We start from the raw sequence: 25,579 nt of genomic DNA, 5'->3' as shown, positions 1-25,579 counted from the left end.
AGCATGCGGGGTTGATGCAGTAAGGGATCTGTTTGTTTTGCCCTCTACCCGTTAGTCTGTATAATCTTTAAAATACCAAATAAAAAAACCTTGATCAAAAAAGAATAGTCCTTTACTGCATTTACTTTGGATAAGTAAATGTAATAGTAAAACCCTATTATCTCTAGTCTGCAAAAGCATTTTGTTGGATTGTATTATGGATTGGATGTGACTGTCAGTTTGTATGAGAGAATTCCTCATTTGCTGTCATGGCACCGGTATGCATTTGTCACTTCAAGAGTACCACCTACTGGCTAGAAGGATATGCCAGAAATACTTTGGTAAAAAGTATTTTCAATGCATTGCAGACAAACAGGGAAATATACAAAAATAAGCTGTCGACATTCTCTTGATGAGTCGCCCTCATCAAAAACCAATCAAGTTTTTTAGCATAACTATGTTGTAAGAATGGACTGAGGTCATGTGGTCACAGTTTGTCCTTTCCTGTATTGTCTCCAGTCTATGAGTCTGATAGAGCTGGGCAACCCGTCTCAGAGTTTAGAGAACATATGTCGCTGGGCCTTCCTGCAGCAGAAGGAAGACAGGAGTGATCCAGAGTATCATGACCATGCCATCTTCCTCACCCGACAGGAGTTTGGTCCCTCCGGCATGCAAGGTACTGGAGATACTTAATGTGCTCTCATACAATATACACATCATGTGTGTTCACACAGTATACATATTCCTTGTTTTCTCTCTCTTTTGTTCTCTTTCTCATTGCTTAGGTTACGCTCCTGTAACGGGTATGTGCCACCCAGTGCGGAGCTGCACTCTCAACCACGAGGATGGCTTCTCCTCTGCATTCGTCGTGGCACATGAGACTGGACATGTGTGAGACACACTTATACACACCGTTCAACACACAGTATGCACAAATATTGTACTATTGTATGTATTACAACAGTAATATTGTATGCATGACAACAGTTACTACTATGCATTTACATTTCAGGGATAACAATAAACTCTATAAAAAGAATGAATACACAGGACACATGCATGCGTACTCACAGATGTATTAGTGCCTGCTGTATATTTGACGCCATCCTGTCTTCCCCTGGCAGGCTGGGTATGGAGCATGATGGCCCCCCTGGTAATGAATGTGGCGACGAGGTGCCCATGGGCAGCATCATGGCCCCTCTGGTGCAGGCTGCCTTCCATCGCTTCCACTGGTCCCGATGCAGCCAGGCGGAGCTCAGCAAGTACCTGAAGTGAGTCCAGGTCAACGCTGACCTCTGACCTCTCTCTGTTCCCACAGTCAGGACCGACACATCTCAATCCCCCATAGAACATGACTTTCAGTGCATTCAGACAGCATGACTTTCTGATCATCCTTGAGATGTTTCTACAACTTCATTGGCGTCTACCTGTGGTAAATTCATTTGATTGGACATGATTTGGAAAGGCATACACCTGTCTATAAGATCCCACAGTTGACAGTGCATGTCAGAGCAAAACCAAGCCATGAGGTTGAAGGAATTTTCCATAGAGCTCAGAGACAAGATTGTGTCAAGGCACATATCTTGGGAAGGTTACCAAAAAATGTCTGCAGCATTGAAGGTTCCCAAGAACACAGTGGCCTCCATCATTCTTAAATAGAGCTGGCCACCTAGCCAAACTGAGCAATCAGGGGAGAAGGGCCTTGGTCAGGGAGGTAACCAAGAACCCGATGGTCACTAGCTTGTGTTCCTCTGTGGAGATGTGAGAACCTTCCAGAAGGACATCCATCTCTGCAGCACTCCACCAATCAGGCCTTTATGGTAAAGTGGCCAGACGGAAGCCACTACTCAGTAAAAGGCACATGACAGCCCGCTTGGAGTTTGCCAGAAGGCACCTAAATACTCTCGGTCTTGTTCTGGTCTGATAAAACCAAGATTGAACTCTCTGGCGTGAAAGCCAAGCATCACGTCTGGAGGAAACCCGGCACCATCCCTACGTTGAAGCATGGTGGTGGCAGCATCATGCTGTAGAGATGTTTTTGAACGGCGATCGAGGGAAAGATAAACAGAGCGAAGTACAGAGAGATCTTTGATGATAACCTGATTCAGTGCGCTCAGGACCTCAGACTGGAGCGAATGTTCAACTTCCAACAGGATAACAACCCTAAGCCAACAGCCAAGACAATGCATGAGTGACCTCGGAACAAGTCTCTGAGTGGCCCAGCCAGAGCCCGGACTTGAATCCGATCGAACATCTCTGGAAAAACCTGAAAATAGCTGTGCAGCAACGCTCCCCATCCACCCTGACAGAGCTTGAGAGGATCTGTAGAAAAGAATGGGAGAAACTCCCCAAATACAGGTGTGCCATGCTTGTAGTGTCAAACCCAAGAAGACTCGAGGCTGTATTCACTGCCGAAGGTGCTTCAACAAAGTACTGAGTAAAGGGTCTGAATACTTATGTAAATGTGATATTTAATTATTGTTATTTTTTTATACATTTGTTAAAATTTCTAAAAACCTGTTTTTGCTTTGTCATTATGGGGTATTGTGTGATTACAGTGAAGGGTTAGGGTGAGATTTTGAAATGTTTATTCAGCTGTTAGATCGAGACCAAAGTCTTCAATTCCAATTAACGTTTTTCTCCCACAGCTCCTATGACTGTCTCCGTGACGACCCCTTTGACCATGACTGGCCGGCGTTGCCACAGTTACCAGGGATCCACTACTCCATGGACGAGCAGTGTCGATTTGACTTTGGCGCCGGCTACATCATGTGCACAGCAGTGAGTCCTTCATCAACTCCTCTCCCGTACGCACCTGTATGCCCAACTAGCTGACTAGTCGCCACACCAGCAGCATCTAGTGGCGTTACCAATTGAATTGAATATCCATCCCTTAGAAAGGCTGCCATCTGGGGCTGGTAAAAATCCAATAGAGCTTGAGCTTCACTCCAGGGTCTCTCTAATGACCATCATCCTTGACTTCCTCCTTGACCTCCTTGTCTGGGTCTAGGTCAGGGTGTGACCATAAAACCGGAGCCATCTTAGCTTTTAAAGCATCCAGGGGAACAAATCAGATTTTTATGAACTCATGAGTTCAAAGCAGGCCGACTTGATCTGTCGCTGCAGTATGACCTCATTAGTCTTTGGATGAAAAGACCTACAAAACAATAACGGGTACATTTAATTGCCCCTCTAAAGAGGAAGTCGACACTTCGGAGTCAGTTATATTGAAATGTTTTTAATTGTTTCCTTTCAAGAAGGCTGAACTATTTGGAGAAATGGTTTTTGTTTGATGTGGAAAGGAGAGAATAAGGACAGCTGGGACAGCAGGTTTTTGGATCACATTCTGGAGTAAATTGGGGGGAGTGCCAATTGGACACTTTGCTTCGCTTTCTTGTCAAACTAATTCCTTAGCTGTGAAGGGTGGCCCGTTCAGCAAAGCAGGTAAGAGATAAGCCTAGGTCCGAGAAGTAGGGAGTCCATAACTTCTTTGTTTAATGTTGTCCACAAACCGTGTAGCTGTTACGGTGCCTGTTAGGGTGGTCAACCATATCACTGTCTACCCTTCGTGACATTCATGTACATTTGTGTCGATCGGGGTTGGTATTTTATGAGCTTGGTGGACTGTGGTTTTACAGAGCTCGTGTGTACACAAACACACAGACACAAACACACCTGACTCCATGATTTGTTCCATGTCCTTCAGGCCAGGTTACATGTACTGTACGTTCGCACGCAGCCTGTTCGTTTATTTGATGGTGATGGTGTAAGCAAAGATGGGGTGATTTTTAACCTACAGTCTAAACTACTTGAGTTAAGGCGTTATGCGTGAAACATCATCCTGCAAGTGTATCTGAGGGTGCTGTGCTGTGAGGGACCGCAATAGATTCATAGTATCTGTGGTTCTATGTACTGTATGTAATTCAAGCATTGTTTTTGTCTTGGTGAATCAGATTTGACCAAGTTCAATGTCTTGTTTAAGGGCCTTGGTAATATATGTACTTCACAAAATGTAGGTATTAACATAGATGTCCTTAATGACAGTGTTAGGCTGTGGGAAGCTTTCTTCAGCTGCATGTGTGAGAGAGAGCATGAATCTGTTTCTTTTAGTACAGCACCTATGACCCCTGCAAGCAGCTCTGGTGCAGTCACCCAGACAACCCATTCTTCTGCAAAACCAAGAAGGGTCCGCCCATCGACGGCACTAAGTGTTCACCGGGGATGGTGAGAACGATTCCTCTTTGCACGTTAAATGCTTTGCTACAATGTTTGTGTAAACATAAGCAGTGGCAACTCTCTTCCTCTCACCCTGCTTCTCTCTCTCTCTATCACTCTCTCGTCCCATCCCTCTCCCTCTACCTCTCCCTCTCTTTCAGCACTGCTTCAAAGGTTACTGCATCAAGTTGACTCCAGACATTCTAAGGCAGGATGGTGGTTGGGGCACGTGGAGTAGCTTTGGCTCCTGCTCTCGCACCTGTGGGGGTGGTGTGCGCTTCCGGACCCGTCAGTGTGACAACCCAACGTGAGTACAACACAAGACGACACGCAGATAGATGCGCATTTACTCCCTCTTCATAATAGGAAGATGTCTAAATGTAAGGGACTCCCTCTGCCTTTCTCCCTTGCCATAACTCAGCCCTGCCAATGGAGGACGCACCTGCTATGGCAACAGCTATGAATTCCAGCTGTGCAACCTAGAGGAGTGCTCCGAGCCTTTCGCTGACTTCAGGGAGGAGCAGTGCAAGATGTGGGACCCCTACTTTGAGTATGACAACACCAAGCACCACTGGCTGCCCTATGAGCATCCTGACCGTAAGTCCATAGTGCTGCCTGGGAGTCAAAAGTCCTGGCTTTGAAAAAGACAGAGGGGCCAGAGAAGGGCTGACGTTAATATGCTTTAGCAGTATTCTTAACCTCTTGAAACTCCCCATCCCGGATCCGGGATTGTGACTAAGCCTCAGGCTCATTAGCATAACGCAACGTTAACGATTTCTGAAAATCGCAAATAAAATTAAAATAATGCGTTTGCTCTCAAGCTTAGCCTTTTCTTAACAACACTGTCATCTCAGATTTTCAAAATATGCATTTGAACCATAGAAATTGACTAATTTGTATAAGAGTATGCAAAGCTAGCATAGCATTTTGTGTAGCATGTAGCACGCAACATTTTCACAAAAGCCAGATAACCAAATAAATAAAATCATTTACCTTTGAAGAGCTTCTGATGTTTTCAATGAGGAGACTCCCAGCCACATACCAAATGCGCAGTGTTTCCTGAAAGCGTCTGTGTGTAGGAGAAATCGTTCCGTTTTCTACATTGCGCCTGGCTACCGAAACGAACCGAAAATGCAGTCACCTACAACGTGAAACTTTTTCCGGATTAACTACATAATATCGACCGAAACATGGCAAACGTTGTTTGGAATCAATCCTCAAGGTGTTTTTTCACATATCTCTTCATTGACATGCAGTTCATGGAAGCTTGCTTCTCTCTCTGTGCCCCATGGAAAAATACTGGCAGGTGACTTTTGCGCACCAATTTCGGCGCAGGACACCGGGCGGACACGTGGTAAATGTGGTCTCTTATGGTCAATCTTCCAACGATCTGCCTACAAATACGTCACAATGCTGCAGACACCTTGGGGAAACGACAGAAAGGGCAGACTCATTCCTCTTGCATTCACAGCCATATAAGGAGATCATGAAAGACAGAGCCTCAAAAATCCTTGTCATTTCCTGGATACCAAGTCATCTTGGTTTTGCCTGAAGCTCACGTTAAAGGGCACGCACAGAGAAGATATTTGTATTTCTGGACACGTCAGAGTGTTTTCTTTCGAACAGTAGCAATTATATGCATAGTCGAGCATCTTTTTGTGACAAAATATCTTGTTTAAAACGGGAACGTTTTTCTTCCAAAAATGAAATAGCGCCACCATAAGTGTAAGAGGTTAAACAGGTGGACTGTGTTATAGCATAACTACCACTTTTTGGACACTAAAAATAAGACGCAATTATTTGCTATATTGTTACACCTAGAATAGAAGCAGAGTATAATAAGAGTTGGACTTTCTCCATTTTGTGCATCAGTGGAGGCTGCTGAAGGGAGGATGGCTCATAATAATGGCTGGAATGGAGCCGTGTGTTTGATGCCATACCACTTATTCCGCTCCAGCCATTACCACAAGCCTGTCCACCCCAATTAAGGTGCCACCAACCTCCTGTGTTGTGCATGCCTTCTCCAACCATGGACTGTCGAGAGGCCAGATGGCTTTTTTTTTTTTTTTTAAATCAGAAGTTGACCTGGAGGCTTTGTTGAGACGGAGAAAGGAAAAATGTCTACACCACTGCTCTCATTCTTTCGTTGTGAGGCCAGGGACAATTTCCATGGCAAACCATCATACAAATCTGAAGTTACATAAGGTGGCCCATTGCTAAAACAGACAGCTGAGCTCTAGGTGGAGAGCAGGGGGAGGAGGAAAGGGAGGAGGAAGAGCAGGAGAAGTAGGAGGAGGAGAAGAAGCATCTGGCTGCACTGATATTCACACTACTTCCCGAGGCTGCATCAGCTCAGTTAATGACCCAGCAGCTCAAGTCTCTTGGCGACTATAATGATTGTTCTGAGTGGGGTCAATGAGGAATGATTGGTTTACCCGGGGAATCTGAGAAGCCCTCAGACAGACAGGCCATGCCTCTCCACATGTCAGGGGAACGTCAGTCAGGCCAGTGTTTAAATAAGGACACATGGAAATGTCATTACTCAGGAATCTCCCTCCTGCTTTCCACTGGGGTGGAAAGATTGTTATTGTGTTATTTGATTAGCTTTATAAATGAAGGGTCTCATTTCACACCCTTACAGTGTCCTTTTGCATTATCCTGTTGTTATTGCCATACATGTGTATACTCATGACTAAAACAAAATAATGCAGACATAGTATGATATAGAATTCAAAATATTGTTTGTTCAGATTGTTTCATTTGTGCCAGTGGAATATGGACAGGAATATGGGCACAGTCAAAGAATGCTGAAGACTGAATGACTATAATTTCTTTATTAAACCCTATATCATGTCCCCCCCCCCTCTCATCTGTACTGTAGCTGATGAGAGATGCCAACTCTACTGCAAGTCTAAGGAGACAGGAGACGTGGTGGCCATGAACAGGATGGTGCACGATGGCACACGCTGCTCCTACAAAGACCCTTACAGTATATGTGTGCGGGGGGACTGTGAGGTAGGCATCGCCCAGGTCATATGGCCTACAGAAGTCATGCATGAAGGGACATTATTAAATATGACCATAAACATTACGCCTTATACAATCCCATAAATCTCCTCCTGCTACTGGGTATTTTTCGCTGGTCTGGTGCAACTGAAGTTATGACCGTTTTCCATATGGGTTTTCCAGACTGATATAAACAGTTTATCCATACTGATATAAACAGCCCCCCCCCCCCCTCTCTCTCTCATACATCTTCTCATGTGTATGGAATCCTTTACCCCTTATTTTCCCTTTCCGTATATAATGTATTATACTGTCTGTCCACCTTATTACAGTAGTATGAGTCATGAGGTGGACGGCACTGTACAACTCTCAAATGTTGACTGTGCAATGGGAGGAGGGATGAGGTTTGTCAGAAATAATTTTGTCAGAAAGAATGTCTTTGTCCTGATTGACCCATCCCGGGCCCACTCCTCAGCTGGATCCCATACTCTCAAACACTGACTCAGCTAATCTCTCTACAGCACGTTGGCTGTGATAACCAGATAGCCTCCGACACGCAGGAGGACAAATGTGGGATATGCGGTGGAGACAACTCCAGCTGTAAGATCATCAAGGGCAACTTCACTAGAAGCGTTAAAAAACAAGGTGAGCCCCTCCTCAACTTCCTCTACCCTCACTTCACAATTTGTTATTTTTTAATGGGAGTCTAGGGATGCTCTTCTCGGTATCTCAAGCTGATTTTATACCAAGACGAGACTCTTCGTCATCACACATCTATTTTGCTTGCGGTTTGTTTCAGGTTTCCTCAAGATACTTGAAATCCCCCGAGGGGCCAGGCATCTGTTGATCCAGGAGTTCAAGGGGACCCCTCACATCCTAGGTAGGGTTATTTATGGATGGTTCTGTGAATAACAGAGTGGGTCGTTAATATCCCTGGACATTGGCCTCAATAAATCAGTAATCTGTGACTAGCTTGGGTAAGGAAGGTTGTTATTAATTGCTGCTTCAGTCAGGTCTTGGCTGCGTTGGGTTTGAGAGTACAGACAACTCTAGTCGGCTGCCAATAATGGATCTGAACTACTGGGAAGAGATCACCTGAGGATACTGATTTATACTGCTCTAATGCTCATCATCACAATCCTGCCAAATGTCTCTGGATTGTTCCTCATATGAATATCCAAGTTTAGGAAAATTCAAGTTTAACCAAAAGTGTCATTCTGAGACGGAAAAGAAACCAACCATTAGGATTTCCTTTTCTCATTGTTCTCCCGGTGTCAGCGGTGAAGAACCAGGCCACAGGTCATCTGTTTCTGAATAACGAGGATGAGTTCCCGGAGTCCCGTATGGTGATAGAGAAGGGGGTGGAGTGGGAGTACCACAACGATGACGACACGGAGACCGTCCAGACCACAGGACCTCTGGGATATGCTGTTCTGGTCATGGTGAGTCAATATACTCAGGTCTCTGACAAAATCAAAATGACTGCGATGACCTGTGTTAATGTGTAGCCTTCATGTCACAGAGCAATGTTTTTAATATCATTGTTTAGCCAACGGATATATCATTGTTTAACCAACGGATATAGTAGCAGAAGCTTCAGGAAATAATTTAACCTGAAATGTTCTCTGTGCAGTGAGTATCCACTATCCAGCCATATCATTGGCAAAAGCTTCTGCATCTGTTTGCCTCATGTGGAGTTATTTAAAGGTCCAATGCAGCTGTTTTTATCTCAATATCAAATCATTTTGGGGTAACAATTATATACTGTGATTGTTTTCAATTAAAATTGTCAAAAATAAATCAAAGCAGCTTCTTAGTAAAGGGCAATTTCTCAGGCAATACTTTTGTTTGGACTGTCTGGGAGTGGTCTGAGTGGGGAGTGGAAAACAAAAAACATTCTGGTTTTGGCAAAGATGTTTCTTACTGGTTAATTAACTAATTTACTGCATGGTGATGTCTCTGGAAGGCCAAAACTACACCCCACCAAAACAGGCTGAAATGGATCATCTTCACAATATTGTTCCAACCTAACAGTGTGGGCCTTTAAAACAAATGCACAGTAGTTAAAGAAAATGTACCGTATCATTGTCGCTGTCGTGTTTGCCACGTCTCAAGCTGCTCCATAACTTACCATTTGTCATTTATGGCATGTACTGTATCTTTTCCTCCCACAGATCCGTTCCCACGGTGACTCCAAAGTGACCCTCTCCTACAAATACATTCTGCACGAGAAGCTGCAGTCATCCATAGAGAGCAACCTGGTGCAGGAGGACACAGCCTACTTTGAATGGGCTCTGAAAAAGTGGTCTCAGTGCTCTAAACCCTGTGGAGGAGGTAGGTAAACAAGCGTGTCTTTAGAAGGGTCATTAAATATGCTATTCAAACCTTTTACAGTGGTGGGCTGAATCAGGGTCACACATTCTGGGTAGTCTGAAACAAATCTACTTTGAAACAAAAGTGTAGACCTCACACACATGGTTATGGGCTTATTAAAAAAGACACCTGCACCATGTACATTTTGAGTTTGCATCCCAATATTACACTTTATATACTGTACATCACGGAAGACTGAAATATACCCCCAAAAAACTGACATAGAAACACCGTATTTTCGTATTTCGAATCATTATTAAAAAAATAAATTATAAAAAATATTAATGACATACCCATGAAACCAAAGAGGGCGCTTTTGGTCATTGACTGCAGGAAAGGGCTTACCTGTCAAATAACCTTGGATGTTGACCCACATTGTTGATGTGAGTGGTATTGTGTACACTGTACCCTCGATAGGTAAGCAGTACACACGGTTTGGCTGCAGGAGAAAGTCCGATGGGAAGATGGTCCACCGCACTTACTGTGTGAACATCGACAATCTCAGAGCTATCAGCAGGGATTGTAACCAGAAAGAGTGCTCCCAGCCAGTGTATGTGAATGCATTTATGTATGTGTTTGTTTGATACGTGTGCTGTGAATGTTCTATGCAACAATTGTATTACTATGTCTGTACATAAGCTTATTCCTGTTGTCTCAGTAAGTCATTTCTGTTCTCACTCTACCTGTATGGTTGTGTGTGTGTGTGTGTGTGTGTGTGTGTGTGTGTGTGTGTGTGTGTGTGTGTGTGTGTGTGTGTGTGTGTGTGTGTGTGTGTGTGTGTGTGTGTGTGTGTGTGTGTGTGTGTGTGTGTGTGTGTGTGTGTGTGTGTGTGTGTGTGTGTGTGTGTGTGTGTGTACTCTATTCTCCAGTTGGATCACTGGGGACTGGGAGGAGTGCAGTTCATCCTGTGGGAAGACTGGCTACCAGAGCCGCTCTGTACGCTGTCAGCAGCCCCTCTCTGGAGGTGGCCAACGTTCCATCCACAGCAAGTACTGTAATGATGACAGGCCAGAGGGACGACGACCCTGCAACCGCCAGCTCTGCCCTGCCCAGTGGAGAGTTGGACCCTGGTCCCAGGTACGTAGGCGTTGAAAGGCAAATGTGAATAATTCTCCACCATTACCGACAGGAAATATAAGATAGACAGGAAAACACTTGCTTCCATGAAATCTTTAACTCGGAGGAGTGTGTGCGTGTGTTTTAGTGTTCGGTGACGTGCAGCAATGGGAGCCAGGAGCGCCAGGTTCTGTGTAGCACTCCTGATAACTCAGTTGGACTCTGCATGGAGACCAAACCCATTACACTCAGGACCTGCCAGCTCGTCCCCTGCACAGGTGACTGTCCACGCATAAAAAGTACATAAAAATGTATTACTGATACAATATTGTTTGATTTTCACACCGTGCACAATCCTTTTCTGTTTGTTTTGTTCTCAGGTGACGGAAACAAAGTTTTGATCCAGTGGCTGTCACGGTCCAACCCAGAGTTTCCTGTACCCAAGATCTCCTCAAGTAAACGTCCCCTCTATAGCGCGGAGTGTGGGGTCCGCTGCATGCCTCTGCTCACCTGGGCTCTACCCTTCTCTCTCTGCCTCTCTCTGCAAGGCAGGCTGCATTGATAGTGGCTCTCTGTTCTTCTCCTCTTCTCCTCTACACTGGAGGTTGGCCCCGAAAAGCTCCTGCCCGACTTTGGCTTCTCTGTCTGGCTGAGGGGGGTGGAGGCTTCCTGTACTGTGGTCTCTTTGGCTCTTTCTCTCACACACTCTATCCTTCAGGGGTCTTACTGTACTGTAGGCTGCAGAGCTGGCCTTGGAACACTCACTGACGAGAGAAATGGAAGTTCCCATCCCATGCTGATAAGGCTCTATCAACGCCTGGGTGCAGGTCTATGGTCGTGGCCTCTGTATATGGAGTCGCTCACTGGTTGCGTGTCGTTGGGTTTCAACCTGGGACACTCCATGGAAGTGAATATGGAGTTTTGCAGTGGATTTGATTTGATAACAAGAAGAGACATTTTATTCCATGATTGTTAACACAAAAGGTGCAGGAGACTCATGCTCATTATAGTTATACATGATGCATACACGATTATCAACAGAAATAGTACCACAGAATTAAGGTGTGGATTACTTTGCCTCTCCATCACTGACTGTTACCATACCGTATATGTATTTTTGTATCAATTCTAGCTAAATATTTAAACAAAACATTTAATGAACATTAAACAGTATGGGAATTTAGTAAGGAGGCCAGAATGTTTATGGGGAGGTGAGAGTTTCATTCTCACTTTCAGAAAGTACTGTGAATTTGACTCAAAACACATTTTGTGCGTCAGACCAAGGACACTAAAAATGTGTCCTTATAACGCTAAATGCTTGTTTGTTAGTGTATAATTGTAAGGCATTAGTCAACAACAAAAAAGATACTCAGAGACCTTGTGCAATGATTTTGTCATAAACATCTTCGAGAATACCTTTGCCTTATTAGGCTGTTGAGAGAAATGAAAACCTGGCTTTTTCTTGTGTGACACAGCAGAAGCTTCCTGAGGGTGAAAAAATGACTTGAACTTGATGTTTACAACCAAATGGATTCTATTCACAGCACCGTCATGGACAACACAGATATCGTCATTTATTATCATTGTATCATTATTGTGGAAAGCTATATTCTGGCCGCCGTGGTGAAAACCCTGTGTCAACAAGACTTGAACTGTGACTTGGGGGTATCTACAATATATCAAATTGTGTTGCCTGTATTAAGGACCATGTTTCTGAACATGGTGACAACAATGAATTGTGTGCTTTCACCAGCCAACTTGTAAGGCCTGAAAGCATGTGTTCCCTACTATATATTGGTCCAAAATTATTTTTATCAGGATATTGGATTAAGAGTTTTTATGCTTATCACAAGACATTAAATGGGTTCCCTTTACACAAAGGCGGACACATTTATTGTTTCCCTTGACGACCAGTGTTTATATCAGTTATTGTTCATCTGTTTTGGCTTGCTGGTGTTATGCAGTTCTTAACCCGTGTTCACCAAATTGTTAACTGTGTACAGTACCTTCTGATTTAATGTACAGTCCTCAATCAAGACAAACAGCTCCATACTGAACTGCATAGACAGCTTCATATATTTGACAGGGAGAGTGTATTATATGACTTTGGTTTCTAGTTTGTTTTAGCAGTACAGCCCAAACCCAACAAATAAACTCATAAAATGATTAAACTTTTTGTCTCACAGATTATACACCGCGAGTGATGAATAATATGATGAAGAGCAATTGTATCTTACCGTTTACATCCATTCAGTCTGACAAGCAAAGCATCCCCTTTCTTTTATGATTGCTTAATCACAGTAGTTTTATGGTTTATTATGTTTACCATAACATCTGGGCCTATAGAGGTTGTGTTTTGTTTCTGAGATGTGTGTTGCTTTGTGTTTCAGGGCAGTGTAAGGGGGATAGGTCAGCGTTCTGTCGTATGGAGGTGCTGAGCAGGTACTGCACCAACACGGGGTACAGACAGATGTGCTGCAAGTCCTGCACCGAGGGGAACTTCACCACTATGGGCCAGAACCTCACCACTGGGCCCTGGAGGTACACCACACTACCCACCCCCACCAATGGCACCTATTCAACAACCCCGACAACAACCCAAAGACCCAAACCCACCGCTGGGATATATAGCACTGACTTTGCTTATGTCGAGCATGATGATTATGGGGAGTATACAACCAAAACCGACGAACGCAGCACAACTAAAACATATAGGCCTACCACCACCCCTGGATTAACCACGAGACAGCCCAGAAGAATAACCACCTCCCTGGTTACTGCCAGAAGTACTAAACCTCCAACCACCACCACTGAGGAGACTACGGTTCCCAGAACCTCCGTCATCACCGTCACTACCGCTGAACCCACCGCCATCCCCACCAGTCAGGACCCATCAACTCTCAGAACTACAAATGTCCCCAAGTCCACCACAGCTTGGGTTGATGTTATTGAGAGGGAGTCCTGGACAACCCTGTTTCCATCCACTTCCAGACCTAAAGGAGACAACAGACGGAAAACCATTCCAACACAGCGTAGGGTCATTGTGACACTCATGCCCTCCACCATAGCCCCCCACCAGACAGAGGAAAAGCGAGAAAACAACTCGGTGGACGTGCCATATAGGATCGTTGGTGTAGACAATGAGGTCTTTCAAAACCACTTTGTTCCTAGAATACGGCCTCCATTCCGAGAAACGACACGAAACAAGAGGATACAAGAACTCCTAGCCGAGAAACAGATGCAAGACTTACTTCTCAGACGAGCAAAAAGAAAACCAGGACCTTGATAGTGAGTCATTCAAGACATCTTTGTTAGTGCTCTATATGGAAATATTTCTATTGAACACCTGCATAACCATTTTGCTTTATTGAAACCAGAGTGAAACCAGTTCAGAGACTTTCAGTCATGTAGAAATTAAAACTTGCTTGAAGATTGGAATTTGGCCTGCTTTGCTTTTTGTATCCAATGAGGAACGGGAACAGCAATGGACAAAACAGACAAAATACGGAGAAATGAACTCTACAATTACTATTCTGTAAATACATTCTCTTGAGCGATAATTGCACATTTGTACTTGCTGCTTGGCAATGAAGAGATTTAATTGTCTTTTATGCTTTGATGTTATTACATATCGTACTTTTTTAAATATTGTGAACAGTTTACAATTTGGACCTTTGTAGCTCAGTTAGTAGAGCATGGTGCTTGCAACATCAGGATAGTCGGTTTGATTCCCAGGACCACCCGTATACAGTATATATAGGGGAGAGTAGAGTATGTTGAAGCATTTTTTACATGCAGTATCAAGGGAAATATACTGTAGTATTCTTTCTACAATGATATCTACAGAGTTGGGGTGGCAGGGTAGCCTAGTGGTTAGAGAGTTGGACTAGTAACCAGAAGGTTGCAAGTTCAAACCCCTGAGCTGACAAGGTACAAATCTGTCCTTCTGCCCCTGAACAGGCAGTTAACCCACTGTTCCTAGGCTGTCATTGAAAATAAGAATTTGTTCTTAACTGACTTGCCCAGTTAAATAAAGGTAGAATTTATTTGTTGTTGTTTATCCCTGGACATAATCAGAATTAATGTAAACATAATGGTTTTGAAAACATAACATTAGTGGTACTGTATCTTGGCACAACTTACGCCAGGAATGGGATAAGTTGAGCATAGAGACAGGGTAAATTGAGCATAGGGACAGGGTAAGTAGAGCATAGGGACAGGGTAAGTTGAGCATAGGGACAGGGTAAGTAGAGCATAGGGACAGGGTAAGTAGAGCATAGGGACAGGGTAAGTTGAGCATAGGGACAGGGTAAGTAGAGCATAGGGACAGGGTAAGTAGAGCATAGGGACAGGGTAAGTAGAGCATAGGGACAGGGTAAATTGAGCATAGGGACAGGGTAAGTTGAGCATAGGGACAGGGTAAGTAGAGCATAGGGACAGGGTAAGTTGAGCATAGGGACAGGGTAAGTAGAGCATAGGGACAGGGTAAGTAGAGCATAGGGACAGGGTAAGTAGAGCATAGGGACAGGGTAAGTAGAGCATAGGGACAGGGTAAGTAGAGCATAGGGACAGGGTAAGTAGAGCATAGGGACAGGGTAAGTTGAGCATAGGGACAGGGTAAGTTGAGCATAGGGACAGGGTAAGTAGAGCATAGGGACAGGGTAAGTAGAGCATAGGGACAGGGTAAGGAGAGCATAGGGACAGGGTAAGGAGAGCATAGGGACAGGGTAAGGAGAGCATAGGGACAGGGTAAGTAGAGCATAGGGACAGGGTAAGTTGAGCATAGGGACAGGGTAAGTTGAGCATAGGGACAGGGTAAGTTGAGCATAGAGACAGGGTAAGTAGAGCATAGAGACAGGGTAAGTAGAGCATATGGACAGGGTAAGTAGAGCATAGGGACAGGGTAAGTAGAGCATAGGGACAGGGTAGGTTGAGCATAGTGACAGGGTAGGTTGAGCATAGAGACAGGGTAAGGAGAGCATAGGGAAAGGGTAAAGAGAGCATAGGGACAGGGTAAAGAGAGCATAGGGACAGGGTAAGTAGAGCATATGGACAGGGTAAGTAGAGCATAGTGACAGGGTAAGTAGAGCATAGGGACAGGGTAGGTTGAGCATAGTGACAGGGTTGGGAGAGCATAGGGACAGGGTAAGTAGAGCATAGGGACAGGGTAAATTGAGCATAGGGACAGGGTAATTTGAGCATAGGGACAGAGTAAGTAGAGCATAGGGACAGGGTAAGGAGAGCATAGGGACAGGGTAAGGAGAGCATAGAGACAGGGTAAGTAGAGCATAGAGACAGGGTAAGTTGAGGATAGGGACAGGGTAAGTTGAGCATAGAGACAGGGTAAGTAGAGCATAGAGACAGGGTAAGTAGAGCATAGGGACAGGGTAAGTAGAGCATAGGGACAGGGTAAGTAGAGCATAGGGACAGGGTAAGTAGAGCATAGGGACAGGGTAAGTTGAGCATAGTGACAGGGTAGGTTGAGCATAGAGACAGGGTAAGGAGAGCATAGGGAAAGGGTAAAGAGAGCATAGGGAAAGGGTAAAGAGAGCATAGGGACAGGGTAAGTAGAGCATAGGGACAGGGTAAGTAGAGAATAGAGTCAGGGTAAGTAGAGCATAGGGACAGGGTAAGTAGAGCATAGGGACAGGGTAAGTTGAGCATAGAGACAAGGTAAATTGAGCATAGGGACAGGGTAAGTAGAGCATAGAGACAGGGTAAGTAGAGCATAGGGACAGGGTAAATTGAGCATAGTGACAGGGTAGGTTGGGCATAGGGACAGGGTAAGGAGAGCATAGGGACAGGGTAAGTAGAGCATAGGGACAGGGTAAGTTGAGCATAGTGACAGGGTAGGTTGAGCATAGAGACAGGGTAAGGAGAGCATAGGGACAGGGTAAGGAGAGCAAGTTATAAGCACTAAGCACTAACATGGTGGCCATGTCCGTGTCAGATATCCATTAATCTGAAGATTGTGTTATCATGTATTTGATTGACTTATTTCACAGCAATTTAAGGGCTTTGTGTATTAGGTGTCTAATGTTGGTGGGGCATATAAACCTGTTTTACTGATACTCCTGAATCACGATTATCAATTAAATACTTTTAACAGAGCTGGAATTTAGTTTGAAAGTGCATTCACCCTACTACTTACACCTATCAAGTTGTTTCAGATCTACACAAGTGCGTAGGGAAGAAAGGTTAGGGTTTCTTCTGGACAGGACCTAACTATACTAGACTATAGACTAGACTATAGACTAACTGTACATGCCTTAGAGATAACCCTTATTGGGACAGTGGTTAAGGTGTTTGTCATTGATGCTGCTGGCCTGGGCTTGAGACCTGCTAAGGGAGTCATCACGTTCTCAGCACTATATGTTAATGACAGTTACAACACACTTATCTGTTCTAATTCAAATGAGTTTGAAAGTTGGGAATCTGTAGGATTACCTTTGAGCACTAAATGATGACCATATTTCCACTACCTCTCATATGTTATCAGTATGTATTAGTTATACAGCTACCTAGTTTAAATAAACGTTCAATAAAATCCATTGTTTTCTTGAAATTCACACCGTTCAAAAATTGGATTTAGCAGCTGCAGATTGCACCTTTAACATATTGTGATGTCTGATTTGTCCCAAGTGATTCTGTTGCAATTTGTCTGTTTTTCCACATTAAAACTTGGAGATGGACCAACGTTTTGTGTACTGTTTTGGTATAACTGGCATCATCATTGCTTAAATGGCAAATGTGAGAAAGTGCAGACATGCTACTGTAAATATACACATTTCTGGTATTCTCAGAATATGGCAACCATGTTCTGGATATCTTTTTAGCAGAAGCAACACTACCATCTTAGCCATGTTTTGTAACACATTAGGAATGTTCCAGATAGAGAGCTGATGTGATTCCTAATCAGAGACATGTTTGTTCCACAAGGTATACAGTATGTGGTGCAGATTTCAAAAAGATAATAGAGAACTCTTTAATTAATGATGCACAGCTATTTAGAATTCTACCGAATAAATACATTACCAAACATGTGAGTGTAGGGTAACTGCCCTAGAAAGTCTTGAACTCAGAGACACCAGCATCAATGATGAACAGCCTAACCACCGGCCCAATAAGGGATATCTCTGGAGCATGTGTTTATTAGGCTAGAAAAGTTAGGCCCTGTCCAGAAGATACCCTAACACCTCCTCCCTAGGCACTCAGCTCTGTTTAAAGTACACTCAAGAAAAGCTTTTGTTGATGATAGTGATTCAGGAGTATCAGTAACACAGGTTAACATTAGACTATACAGAAAGCCCTAAAATGATTGAAATAAGTAAAGTAAATCAATGATGAGAGAAAAGTCAAAGTAACTGATACTGGCATAATGACATAGCAGGAAGCTCCGAATGCTGTGAACCAAGACGTTATGAGTTCAAATCCCAGGTGGGGACATTGAATAATAATTACTGTATGAATGAATATGTAATCATGTATGTTGGAAACACTATATTAAAAGCATTATGTTTGGGTATCGCTAACCTTGCCAACAGACGAAAAGCACTGCAAATGGATCCCCTAAGACACAATGGGATTCTATGAGTTCTAATTTTTGTTGCTAGGGCTGTTGCTCGAATTTGCAACATTCTGACCGGATTTTCAAGACCACGAACCAACGTGTCCGTTGCTATGCTGGTAGCTTGGTTACCTCGAAGCGATCGGGAAGAAAGAAGGACACAGGCAGTTCTAGTTCGATTTCACCTCAGAGGCGCTCGCTCACAAGTAAGCCGAGTGCCGTTTAGACCGCAGAGAGTGACTCGCTTCTGGGCTTTCTGGCATCATATGGCAGCACCTTGTGCGTCAAGAATTCAGCATAGTAAGTTTGTATGAAGGTCTGGTTATTAAATGGGTAAATAGTTACACAGTAATATGCTCTAAAATGCTCTGGTGACTAACACATTTCTTTGCTGCCCTGTTTCCAATCGTCCACATGGCTGGGAGAACCTATTCAAGTAACTGCTGAATCTAGGGATCATTTTTTTAATTTTTGGAAAAATAACGTTCCCAAAGTAAACTGGCTATTTTCAGGACCAGAAAATAGAATATGCATATAATTGACAGCTTAGGATAGACAACACTCTAAAGTTTCCAAAACTGTAAAGATATTGTCTGTGAGTATAACAGAACTGATTTGCAGGCAAAATAATGAGAAAAATCCAATCAGGAACGCAGCGGTTTCTAAATAAGAGTCCATTTCTATGCTTCCCTATTGAGCAGTGAATGGGGTATCAACGATATTCCTTTTTCTATGGCTTCCTTAATGTGTCTAGTATTACAAAACATAGTTTCAGGCTTTTATTTTGAAGAATGAGCCTGAGCGACAACATTGAGTCAGTGTCCACCTGATGGCTCTTTGTGTATTTCTTGCGCAAAAGACAGAGGTAGCCATTTTTCAACCCGGTCTTACTGAAAAAAGCTATGTCCCGGTTGATATATTATCGAATAGATATTTGAAAAACACCTTGAGGATTGATTATAAACAACGTTTGCCATGTTTCTGTCAATATTATGGAGCTAATTTGGAATATTTTTCAGAGTTGTCGTGACCGCAATTACCGGTAGTTTTCTCAGCCAAACGTGAAGAACTAACGGAGCTATTTTTGGCTACAAAAATATTATTTCTGGAAAAAAGGAACATTTGCTATCTAACTGGGAGTCTCGTGAGTGAAAACATCCAAAGATCATCAAAGGTAAACGATTTAATTTGATTGCTTTTCTGATTTTTGCGACCAGAATGCCTGCTGCTAGCAAGGCATAATGTTATGCTAGGCTATCGATAAATTTACACAAATGCTTGTCTTGCTTTGTCTGTAAAGCATATTTTCAAAATCTGAGATGACAGGGTGATTAACAAAAGGCTAAGCTGTGTTTGAATATATTTCACTTGTGATTTCATGAATATGAATATTTTCTAGTAAGATTTTTTTCTGTTGCATTATGCTACTTAGTGTCAGTTAATGACAATTCTCCCGGATCCGGGATGGGTAGCTACAATAGGTTTTTTAAGTAAATACATTTCTAAAATGTAAAAAAACCAACTTTGTTTTATTAGCTAACGTCACAGTGCAGACTAACTCAAATGAGCTGTTAACAGTAGTTAGCTATCTAGCCAACTTTGCATACTGTATAGATAGATAGCTAGCTAAGTGAATTAAATATCACCAGCAACCCAACTTCATATTAGCTAGCGTTAGCTATCTTGATGTTTTTATCACCACTAGCTACCTGCATTTGTAGGTAGCTAGCTAACAGCCATGGAGGAGTGTGAAAGGATAGCAGCCCCAACTGTCAAAGTGAGAGTGTTAGAATTGCGTAAATTCGAATCTGGTATCGGGATAAATATAACAATGAGTCACCGATTGTATACTATGTATTTTTTATTAGCTAAGTAATAAATGGCAAATGCAACTTTCGTATATACGGGCCCACTGTAATACCACGCAGGGCAGAACAGAGAACTGACCTTCTGTTGGCCTATCACAGTAGAGGCTGGGCGTGTTTTAAACTTGCCCAGCCTATTGCAGGCGCTCAGGCGGGTCCCCGCCTCTTGGCGCTTCTTGGAGTCCTCCCTCCGTCGATGTATAGATCCTTACTGTTCTGGTATCGCAGCCTAGTTATAACAGTTGCTCAGTTCCTGCTATTGTGTTGTTCAGTATTTTTCCATTTCAGTTAAACCCCTTGATGACCACCCCTCCCTATCACAACTTTGTAAGATACAGCAAGTCACACCATGTGCTCAATATTGTTACATACAAACACAGGGACAAAGCATCTTCTGGGCTGTTATCTACAGTTTTGCAAAATGCAGGTCACACCATGTTACTCAGTTCTTGTCACACACAAACAGGCAAGTAGCAAGCAGTTGTTTAATCTCATAATGATGCTCCAGTGCACAAATGCAGACACCTCACACAACCAACATCAGATAATATTTAATCATATATATGCTAATGGCTATAATGTAAAATACAGAATCCAACAAGAGTAACGTTAGGCTATTCTGGATAGGGCAGGTACTTTTGGGTACTTCCAGTCCCTAGCAGTGAGGACGGAGATAATAATAACATAATATTCAGTGTGGTCTAATTTGTGTATAAGGAAGGAAGTCTGTTTCTTATGGATCTATCAATCCAATGTTATCATGATTTGATATAATGGATAGAATACTTTAGTAATCCACAATGACCTGGTGATATAAAAGTCTACTAATTACATTATCTTCCATATTCCTACAGATACCTTGTAACTGGAGATTCCTGCCTACAGTTACCGTGTAGGGCCCTGCAAGGTTGGGTGACCAGGGCCATCTGTGTCCTGCATAACTTCATGAGGATGGACATGAGGACCAGGAGGGGATCTGTAGATCGCTGCCGTGCGCCAGAGGAGAAGTCAGCTGCTCTGCAGGATGTTTCAAGGATGGGGTCCAACAACGCAGCAAGAGAGGCAATCCGTCTGCGGGAGATCATTACCTCCTACTTCTTCAAAGACGGTGTTGTTCCCTGAGGTCATCTTGTGTGACCGAGGTCGTGAACTCTGGAACAGGGTAATAACATTACAGGCTATATTCCGTCACCAACGATATAAAAGTTTATTTACTGATGTTCGATTTTCTTGCTATTGTCTTACTTTCTGCAGAGATGAGGAACCCTCTTGGCACGATACCATCAGAAATCCATGAGAAAACATATTTCTCTTGTTTTCAGGCACCATTTCCCAGTCCCGATTCCAGTCCCCGTCCTGGGTCCAGGCCTGCCAAGCTCCACACAACAGAGGTCATCGTCCACTGCTTCTGTTGGAAATACGTGAGAAAAGGTAAGGAGGTGGCCTGGTGCAGGAGATGCGGCAAGCATTTTCATGTGTCTTGTTTGTCTCATGTTGCCAATGTGCGTGAATTTGTCTGTCCGTCATCGGTTTTGTCTGATGTTTTCCCCATCCTTGTTTTCACTGCTTGGCCAGCTTCCCACCTCAAGACGGTAGGTATTTTACTACGTTGCGTCTTGTTGTATATTGTATGTTATTGTAAATAACCGCAATAACTTGTTTTAAATTTGTATAAATGTGTTTTTTTGCAGACATTGGCTGTGAAGTTAGTAAGTTGTTTGGTAAGTATATAGCATAGGTATCTGTCTTGTATTCCAAGTAACATTTACAAGCATGTAAATATTTGTATATTTTCCATTTGTTTGCTGGTAAATATTTGAAACTTGCTTGAATTGGCTGTAAATTTATACATTTGCATATTAAATGTATTCATTGCAGGTAACATTTTCAATTGACTGTTAAGTTGACCAGTTAGACTTACTGGTCCTTAACCACTTCTCCGTAGCCATGAATCTTTTGTGTCCAATTCCAAATCAAATTTTAGGCCAGGGTTGGTATGGAATTAGACATTGGTTTCTAGTTTGTGTTTGCATATCTAGAGGTTCTAGATTTGTGTATGTAATATGGCAGAAGTGTCCCGGAGTCCATTACACAGCAGGGTTGAGTCATATTGCCATAGTGCTGCACCTATACAAGTCCCATCAGGTCAAGCACTACAAAGATAGAGTAGGGGGTTAAAGGCCTTAATTAAAAACAAAATCCTCCTCTCGACCTGTACCTTGATGTGGTGAGAGGGCTTTCAGCTAAACCAGGCTCATGTTATTGAACCCCCGACTGAGACTGGCTGCCTGTCGAGGACAACTTTCTATCCTCTCCCTCCAGATGAAATTCTGCATCTAGTGACGTCTGATTGCTCAGCAATCCGCCCACTAATCCCATCCCCTCCTCCATCTCATTACATCATCTAAAGCTACTGTTATTGTCATGTTGTCATTATCTACTAATAAAGTTTGCTAGCTGTATTATACTGGGCATATAATTACTACGCAGCATATATAATGCCAAATGTGTAGTGCTTTTCACACGCAGGTGCATGAGCCATGTGCTCATAGGACTAGCAGCAGCACAATCACCTTGTAGTATTCTAACACATTTGTCAGTGGAAACAACAATATAAACTGTATGTTTTCATACCTGATAATCTGATAATGTAATAAAACTGCATTTGAAATATACTACTGTTGCCCTCCTTTGACTTTTGAACGGTGTCATGAATGGTAAAGAATGCTAATATCCACATAATGAAGATTGCATACCAAATAAAATACATTTTCAGGAATATGTAGGCCTGCAATGCCAAAATATCTCTTGCTCCCCCAGGAGTAATGAGGTAATAATAATGGGCAGTGGAGAACTAAGCTCTCTACGATGCTGAACACCTTGCAGTGTCCACAAGGTGGCACTAATGACAGTCTTGTCTTCTAGCCAGATATTTCAACATTTACAGGAGATACAATTAATGGCGTGTACAATAATATAGGCTATACCATGGAAAGTTTCACTTTCGTTTGTAGCCTTACTTTCAAAAGATGAATATGTACCACTGCCGTTACAAATATTTTTTTATTCCTTTTCTGAAGAGAATTTGAAGAATACATTTTTATATAGGGTATTATGTCTCATTATGTAGATTGTTTTTGTATGGCTTGTTCCAGCCATCTTGTTTGTTGATGTTGTTTTTTGTCTTTAACCTCCACCTGATTGCTTTTTCGTGTCTCATTTATCTATATGGGTTTCTGGGATCAGTCAAAAACAGCAATTCCACACAGCTAGAAAGTCAATTTGATATGAATTATAATTTAATTTAACATTGTTTCATTGAATAGGCTACATACATTCATACAGAGTAAAAGGATTGGATGTGTTCAACTTTCATCAGAAACCCAAACAATGGATGTGATTGAATATAGGGTCCTCACATTCCTGTGTAATATCTTTTTCAATCCATCATACTGTACACCATCTGATATAAGTGATTATGTGATATGACCATGTGGTAAGCGACACATTGATTGGTGAGTAAAGGTAGGTATTAGTCTTGAATACCAAACCCTGGGTAACAGAGAGTGCCTAGGGTCTGGTTTCAATGACGGAGGGGAAAAACAATTCCGGGGTGGGGTCCTCTTCAGACAAACATCCCTCCTAACACATCACATGTGTGGGAAGGCAGGGCTTAAAATGTGGGCAGGAACTGTGCTCATGAAAAATCATCCCCCATAGAGATAGAGGATTCGTCTTGATATCTGTGCCATTTTATTTGTCACATGCACCGAATACAACAGGTGTAGACCTTAATATGAAATGCTTACTTACAACCCGTAAACAACAATGCAGTTGTTTAAGAAAAGAGTTAAGAAAATATTGACTAAATAAATTGAAGTACAAAAAAATTAAATACAAAAGTAACACAATAAAATAACTATAATGAGGCTATATACAGGGGGTACCGGTACCGAGTCAATGTGCGGGGGTACAGGTTAATCGAGGTAATTTGTACATGTAGGTTGGGTTAAAGTAACTATGGGGGTGTCAATAAAAATAGTCCGGGTGGCCATTTGATTAATTGTTCAGCAGTCTTATGACTTGGGGGTAGACGCAGTTAAGGAGCCTTTTGGACCTATATTTGGCACTCCGGTACCACTTGCAGTGTGGTAGCAGAGAGAACAGTCTATTTGACATTTTTTGGGGCCTTCCTCTGACATCGCCTAGTATATAGGTCCTGGATGGCAGGAAGCTTGGCCCCAGTGATGTACTGGGCTGTACGCAGTATCCTCTGTAGCGCCTTACGGTGACGCAACCTGTCAGGATGCTCTCGATGGTGAGCTGTATAACATTTTGAGGATCTGGGGACCCAGGCCAAATCTTTTCAGTCTCCTGAGGGGGAATAGGTGTTGTCGTTCCCTCTTCACAACTTTCTAGCTGTGTTTGTTGATGTGGACACCAAGGAACTTGAAACTATCGACCCGTTCCACTACAGCCCCGTCGATGTGAATGGGGGCGTGTTCGGCCATCCTTTTCCTGCAGTCCACGATCATCTCCTTTGTCTTGTTCACATTGAGGGAGAAGTTGTTGTCCTGGCACCACACTGCCAGGTCTCTGACCTCCTGCCTATAGGCTGAGTCAACGTTGTCGGTGATCATGCCTACCACCGTTGTGTCGTCAGCAAACTTAATGATGGTGTTGGAGTCGTGCTTGGCCACACAGTCGTGGGTGAACAGGGAGTATAGGAGGGGACTAAGCATGTACCCCTGAGGGGGCCCCATGTTGAGGATCAGCGTGGCAGATGTGTTGTTGCCTACCCTTACTACCTGGGGGCGGCCTGTCAGGAAGTCCAGGATCCAGTTGCAGAGGGAAATGTTTAAGGTCCTTAGCTTAGTGATGAGCTTTGTGGTCACTATGGTGTTGAACACTGAGCTGTAGTCAATGAACAGCATTCTCACATAGGTGTTCCTTTTGTCCAGGTGTGAAAGGGCAGTGTGGAGTGTGATTGAGATTGCGTCACATCAATATACAATGGAGTTGCTTACAAATAGGACATTGAATGTTTGTGGCCTAGATACAGTTTTGACTTAAATTGGCTTGAAAATCTATGGCAAGACCAAATGGCTGTGTACCAATGATCAACAGCCTTACAGAGCTTGAAGGATTTTTAAAAGACTAATATGCAAATATTGTACAATCTGGGTGAGCAAAGCACTTGGAGACTTACCCAAAAAGACTCACAGCTGTAATCACTGCCAAAGGTGATTCTAGCAGGGGGTTGAATACTTACGTAATCAAATCAAGATACTGTACCTTGTGGTAAAGGTGCGCTGCAGCTAGCACAGTGCGTGGGGGCCAGGTTAGCCTTCTTGCAGGTAAATACCCTTGACTGAGAAGCCTGGGGGCTGAACCCAGTTGGTCTGCCTAACCCAACAAGTGCACATGGGTTTACTAGACAGCTTTGCAAGAGTGTGCAAAGCTGTCAAGGCAAAGGGTGGCTACTCAAATAGATCTCAAATATAAAATTGATTTTGAT

General features: G+C 43.1%; 1 protein-coding gene across 1 annotated transcript in view; it reads left to right on the top strand.

The window, feature by feature from the left end:
- The window catches only part of LOC135550232 (A disintegrin and metalloproteinase with thrombospondin motifs 2-like), a 53,245-nt gene extending 38,160 nt beyond the window's left edge, over nt 1-15,085 (top strand). Inside the window, exons 6-22 of the mRNA XM_064980847.1 lie at nt 499-655; nt 765-870; nt 1,104-1,250; nt 2,628-2,760; nt 4,090-4,203; nt 4,356-4,501; nt 4,616-4,791; nt 7,076-7,209; nt 7,722-7,845; nt 8,000-8,080; nt 8,479-8,642; nt 9,375-9,534; nt 9,991-10,123; nt 10,443-10,650; nt 10,778-10,907; nt 11,010-11,084; nt 13,020-15,085. Coding sequence (XP_064836919.1) covers nt 499-655; nt 765-870; nt 1,104-1,250; nt 2,628-2,760; nt 4,090-4,203; nt 4,356-4,501; nt 4,616-4,791; nt 7,076-7,209; nt 7,722-7,845; nt 8,000-8,080; nt 8,479-8,642; nt 9,375-9,534; nt 9,991-10,123; nt 10,443-10,650; nt 10,778-10,907; nt 11,010-11,084; nt 13,020-13,915 — 3,084 coding nt within the window. The 3' untranslated portion in view covers nt 13,916-15,085. The remainder of the gene's footprint in view (nt 1-498; nt 656-764; nt 871-1,103; nt 1,251-2,627; nt 2,761-4,089; nt 4,204-4,355; nt 4,502-4,615; nt 4,792-7,075; nt 7,210-7,721; nt 7,846-7,999; nt 8,081-8,478; nt 8,643-9,374; nt 9,535-9,990; nt 10,124-10,442; nt 10,651-10,777; nt 10,908-11,009; nt 11,085-13,019) is intronic.
- The last annotated feature ends 10,494 nt before the right edge of the window (nt 15,086-25,579 follow it).

Source organism: Oncorhynchus masou, chromosome 12 (genome assembly GCF_036934945.1).
Source record: "Oncorhynchus masou masou isolate Uvic2021 chromosome 12, UVic_Omas_1.1, whole genome shotgun sequence".
Classification (NCBI taxonomy): domain Eukaryota; kingdom Metazoa; phylum Chordata; class Actinopteri; order Salmoniformes; family Salmonidae; genus Oncorhynchus; species Oncorhynchus masou.
This window is presented reverse-complemented; position numbering and strand designations above follow the sequence as displayed.